This window comes from Puma concolor, chromosome B1 (genome assembly GCF_028749965.1).
Source record: "Puma concolor isolate L17-30 chromosome B1, mPumCon1.1.hap2, whole genome shotgun sequence".
Lineage (NCBI taxonomy): Eukaryota > Metazoa > Chordata > Mammalia > Carnivora > Felidae > Puma > Puma concolor.
Window position 1 is genome coordinate 65,385,497 of NC_141670.1, and position 6,245 is coordinate 65,391,741.

Consider the following 6,245-nt stretch of genomic DNA (forward strand, 5'->3'; position numbering starts at 1 on the left):
AAAAACACTGAGGCAAAGCAATCCAAGTTGGAACTTCAAAAGCTTTCATTCATCCTTGAAATATCTACTGAGCAAGGTGCTGTGGAAAATTAAGACCAACCAGACATAAATTCTGTGCTTGTCAGGATTATGGTGTACCAAAGTAAAAATAACTTGTTAGAAAGTTAACACATGCCACAAGTGGAAGAAATAACATGAAACTGGAAGAATGCGGGTTTATTTCCAGCTGGAAATTACTTCTTAGTTGGCTTTTGTGGAACAGTAGACATGCAGAAGTACAGAAGGAAAACCGAGGGAAGAAACATCATGGACAAAGCCTCAGAAATGGAAAACCTCCAGACTCTTAGAACAGCTGGTAGTTTGATTTAGCAGAGGGGAAAGTTGGATGTAACCCATGGGGACTTCCCCCAAATGGGAGATAAAGCACGTCTTCTCCAGCTTGTCTGTGGTTAAAACATTCCAAACACATAGAAACTATGGATCAATATAGTAGCCAAGAGCAAAAATCTTTCTAAATTTGGAGAACTTCAAGATGTCTGATCTACATACTGAATCCTCCCTGCAATTAAGAAGCTTAAATGATTATCTTCTACACGAATTCTCAACCTCAGCACTACTGACATTTTGGGCTAGATAATTCTTCGTTGGGGGGGGGGGGTGCTATCCTACACACTATAGGATGTTTATGCAGCATCTGTGGCCTCTATTTACTAAAAGTCAGTAGCACCCCACCTCAACACCAGGCGTAACAATAAACAGTATCTGCAGACATTCCCAATGTCCCCTGGGAAACAAAACTTGCCCCTGTTGAGAACCACTGGTCTACCCTCGGTCTGTGTGTCAGATGATTGTTCTCCTTGCATAGGTAGAACTAAGGTAAGAGCTGAACAAGCCCTTGTGTCTGTTTTCTTACAGAAGCATGAAGCATATGTCACTGTTACAAAATATAGGTAGGACTTCTTATAACTCTATCCATTGGTATAAGTAAATAAAAACCCAAAATAGAATCAGAAACTCTCATAAACTAGGATTTCTAACCAACTCTTCCTGGCCCAACATACTAAAGCCTTTCACATGAACGTAGATGGCTATTATACCCTCCACACATACTGACATTGGCAAGAGATGGATTCCTGACTGTCGTGTATTTAACATTCATAATATTGCTGTAGCTACAGAAACTCTTGTGAAATAGTTTTAAAAATTGTGAAAGACTATTTGTAGTTATGATGGTGGAAATTAAGAGAAAATATTGATATGTAAGAAAGTGGTTCCCAGCGACAAAAAGACTTATGAAACAAAAATGACTAAAACACTAAATTTGATGCATGCCTTTACTCAGGAATTGTTTCTGGTGAGATGTGACAGCTTCTTTCTTTCACATTTTTTATTTAATTTTAAAGGGAATGAGGGTGATCCTATAAAAGTACCTATTACTTTACCTTTAAAAGATTTTAAGGTGGACCTTTAAGGTTCTAGGTAAGGTAAAATCCTTTAACAGAATTTTAAACGGACTCTTTCACTTAGTATGTTCACTATAAGGAATAAATGTCAAAGTAAGTATCTAAAGTCTAATGTCACATACTTGATGCTATAAGGAGAAATAAGACCATTATAGTGGTAGGTGAGCTCCTTCCTGTAGACTTTCAACAGTACCTTTAAAAGAGTTGAAAGCAATTAAGCAATTCTGGTTAGAATTTTACTGCCTGTTAACAATATATTTCTTATCCACAAAATTTAGTAGGCAGGCATGGTCTTTTGAAGGAGTCATAGAAAAAAAAAAATTACCAAGTCCATTGGTAACAACTTGGTGGTAACATTCTCTTTTTTATTTCAAAGGTGTTCTTGAATGGCCATTTTGGACAAAACTGGTTGTGGTGGCCATTGGCTTCACGGGAGGTCTTGTCTTCATGTACGTACAGTGTAAAGTCTACGTTCAGTTATGGCGCAGGCTGAAGGCCTACAACCGTGTGATCTTTGTGCAAAATTGCCCAGACACTGCCAAAAAGCAGGAGAAGAATTTCTCATGTAACATAAACACGGACATCAAAGATGCTGTGGTGGTGCCTGTATCACAAACAGGTACAAATTCACTGCCATCTGCAGAGGGAGGCCCCCCTGAGGTCATCCCGGTGTGACACAAACAGTTGGGAGTTTCTTCACTGAAGGGTATCTTTCTAGCCCTTAGCCACTACAAATGACAGAAGTGATCCTGAATTATTCACTCCTTTATCTTCTCCTTTCTCCTACTGACTCATTCTTCCTTACTTTGCTCAAAAAAGGAAAGGACCAAAAGGCACCGATGACCAGGATCCCATGAAGCAGTCCAAAGTGTGATACAGAAATGTGAAAAATTTGCTAGAGGTGATTTCTAAGACAATTAAGAACCAATGGAGCGAGGGATGCTTTCAGGCAATGACGAAAGACAACATGGACACATGCATCTTCACGATAGCAGGACAAAGTTTAAGAATACAGACTTGAATTGCAATGTGTATTTCTTCTAAGGCCTTGTAATGTTAACTCTCTCGTCCAGAAATAAGAAACATACTTGGTTTTAAGCTTGAAATTGTCTACATTATCCTTACATCATATCAGAAGCAAACTTGGAGGATGCATATTTTGATATTTATACTTTGGACGGCTAACAGATTTTTATGGCTATAGTGGAGTCCAGTTGTTTTAACAGATGCATGTTTTTAAAATAGATGCAATACACATTTGAAGAGATCAATACTTAGAATTATGTTTAAGTCATGAGCAAAAGATTTGCAGAGGTTTTTGGGTGTAATTAGCACTGTTAATACCTACAGAAGTTGAAGTCAACTATCAGGCTCTATATTTTATCTCGTCCCTCTTAAGACAGTGTTGTCCAACAGATATATAACGTGAGCCACAAACGCAGGACATGTCATATGCATACATTTTAAACTTTCTAGCAGCCCCATTAGAAAAGTAAAACTAAATGAAATGTTTATATTTAACACTATATATCAACATGTCATCAGTATTAAAATTGAGATATTTTACATCTTTTTCTTACGAACCAAGTCTTCAAAATCCAGTATGTATTTTGTCTTTACAACATATCTTCATTTGAATTAACTGTACTGGATAGCATAGCCCTAAAATTAGAGGCAGGACCTCTGCTTCATCGAACAGTTGAATATTTAAAAACAACAGCTCAATTCATTCTTTTATTCAGAGTCTCTCAAATATTACAGTTTTGTTAAGCACTTACATTCATCAAATTAAACATCCTGAGTTAGGTGAACTTACCATTTCTCTAAAAGGTAAAAAAAAAAACAAAAAAAAAAAGGGAAGGATGAAATGATCTGTGGCAAAGTTCTGAAATTAGCTTGTTTGCTACTATGAAGCACAGATGATAGGGAAACAGAAACTAAATATTTTTCTTAGGTCAAATGTGTAAATTTTTTTTTTTTTAATCCACATGTGGTATCAACTTGACAGAGGAGTAGTTATGACTAAGCATTTAGACTCTGTTTGAAAAAGCTGACAGCATTTCCCTGCTCAGCTGGGAAGTAAAGATACTGAATAGATTTTATGATAAGTAATAAACTGAGTTGTTGAGGTTTGATGTGCAGCTGATTATCGTGCTCCTTGCATATTCATGTAAAACTGAAGCGTGGATCATAGATTCTGCAGTGAGCTAGATTAATGATTATAGATGTAGTGACCTGTCAAAGAAAGAGGTTCTACATTTTAAAAGGTGATTTATTTTTGTTAGCTGTCATATTTATTATTGTGAAAAGGCAACTGTGATGGCCATAATGACCAAAGCATGGGTATCGCATTGCACAAACCTGGGTATCACATCGATGCACTTTGTAATTATCAGTGTGCTTGTTCTTCACGGATTATCATATAAGAAAGGAAAAGGAAATAACCTTTTAATGAGGAGAAAGATATGAATATTAGTAGTGGCTGACAGTCCAAATAGTCCCAATTCCTAGAAATAAAGAAAAGGTAAACAATGTCGTGTGTGTGTGTGTGTGTGTGTGGTGTGTGTGTGTGATTTCATGTATGTACATGAGAAAAGTGGTAAGGTTTTTGGTCAGTCAGGAAACAAAAGGTTTAAAACATCTTTCTTAAAACTTGTTACGGAGGGTATGGAATAAAGGCACAGGGAAGACCCAGTTGAAGTTAACGAAAGTGTACCAAAATTTCTGCACAAATAAGGGCAAAAGTGGTGTAATAAAAAATTAATGAACTTTAAACAGACTAAAATTTGTATTAACTTCCTCTTAAATTTCTATGTTAAAGTTTTAAGATAAATACTCATGAATAGAAGCTTTGGGTGATTTAACCATGGCATATCACCCAATAGATTAACCTTGATTCAATTTTTCTGTTAATTGCCCTAAGCTTTTTACTAATCCATTTCTCCAGGAGCTTAGCAATGGGAACAAGTTGTTTACATATATCCCCTGGGGGGGTGGGGGAGGAAGTGGGAGGGAATCTGTCACCAGCAAGCAATGAAATGTTATCTCTTTTGTCTGCTCTGGAAGGAAAATGATTATTTACTTTATCACCAAAAATACTATTTAAATTCTGTACAAATCTAAAGATTGGTAAATGCATAGCTCATTTCTCAATGGGAGAGGACTGGCTAATAGGCCTTGTTTATTAAGGGTCACACCTAACACTAAGAAAATATTTCTAGAATGAAAAGATCAGCATTACTGTCTTAACAAGAAAATACGACATAGTGTTTTAAGATCATACCTAAATTCTCAAAATTAACTTACAAAAGCCTTGACTTTCTTGTAATGAGAATATAATAATACATATAGCTCCCTAGAGGGTGAACAGTCAGCTTTTTATTCTGCTATTACTCTTCTGAACTTCATATATAAACCCTGAACTCCCGAATTTAAATCTTTTACAAAGTTTTCCTATAATGGCTGTTTATAGTTCAATCTGAAATAATTACATGCATTTAAAACCTAGTGTTGATTTCCTTTCATATTTTGTGTGGCAACTGCCCTTTCAGTGAAAGGATTTGGCTTTGTGACAATACTGTTGTGGACTGGATATACCCTTCAAAAACTACTCTCCAGGCTGACAGTTTTTTTGAAGCATGTTTTCCTGCTCATGTAAAAAAATGGAATTGAAACAAAGGACTGAAATTGAAGAATGGCAACACAATTCTGTTAAAAATCTTGGCTTTTTATAATCATGCATTTGGTAGTATCAATACCATAAACTACAGACATTTACGCTGTTAATTTTTAAAAGAACTCTCACTTTCATTGTATCAAAGATTGAATTGTAAAGGAATGAAATTCCAGTTATTTTTTTAAAGAGTGAAGTCCAAAAGGCAATTAAGCTTGAGAACAAACACAAGTAAAACAAAAATGAAAAAAATCCAAAAATGATCCCATCAACCTGGGATATAGCAGTGGAGACACTGAAGATAGGTGTATATTGAAGAAGTGTTTTAAAATATCCCCGGCTTGAATCTCACTCTGAGCTGCTATTACATATGATTATTGCCCCAGAGATAGCCTCGTTTATTTTGTTTTGCAAAAGGTCCCTGGGTACCCCTAAAACATCTATTGTTTGGCTGGAAAATTAGCTCATTAGAGCAATGACATCATTAAGAGACTGTAATTGCCAAGGGGGTGTGGTGGGGAAGATTATTCCATTTGACTGACAGTTTACCTTTCCTTACCTTGCCAATGAATATTTCGGAACAAAGTAGAGCTCTTTAAACTTATTATTCATTATTGTAGTTGTTATATAATAATTGTGAAAGACTTACACTTTAATTAAGAAAGATAAAAACCTTTTTTTTCTTAAGTCAGCCCAAAGGTGCTATTTTACATATCAATACAGCTGAAAGGAAGTGCTGTTATTTTGGGCTGCAATGTTTCCTCCAAATCTGAAGCCCATTTTGAAATTGGATATCACATTTAAAACAAACGAGGAAAAATTATTTTAACTGTGTGCAATTTTTGAGATTGAGCATTTGTACTTTTTTGGTTTTACCTAATTCTCTTGCATTAACAACTTACTGTTTTGTGAATGTGTACTGAGATGAATTAAGGAAAAGAAAATAATTATCTGTGAAAGAAAGACTTTGTATATTAAACAAGTGACCTAAATTTTTGTTGTGGTTTCTGTACTCTTTGCCTAATTTACCAGGATTTCTGCAGGTTTGTATCTGCGACATTCAAAAAATCTTGAGTTCTTAAGATTTTATAACAGTCTGGATGTTTAAG

The 6,245-nt window shown here is 35.5% G+C and overlaps 1 protein-coding gene across 10 annotated transcripts in view; it reads left to right on the plus strand.

The window, feature by feature from the left end:
* Window positions 1–6,128, plus strand: part of MARCHF1 (membrane associated ring-CH-type finger 1) — an 892,783-nt gene extending 886,655 nt beyond the window's left edge. For 9 of the 10 annotated variants that reach the window (XM_086703934.1, XM_086703938.1, XM_086703941.1 and 6 more), the window contains one exon: window positions 1,840–6,128. In XM_086703934.1, the coding sequence (XP_086560060.1) occupies window positions 1,840–2,138 (299 nt within the window). In that variant the 3' untranslated portion in view covers window positions 2,139–6,128. The remainder of the gene's footprint in view (window positions 1–1,839) is intronic. The other variant, XM_086703942.1, reaches the window with a different exon arrangement.
* Window positions 6,129–6,245: the final 117 nt, after the last annotated feature.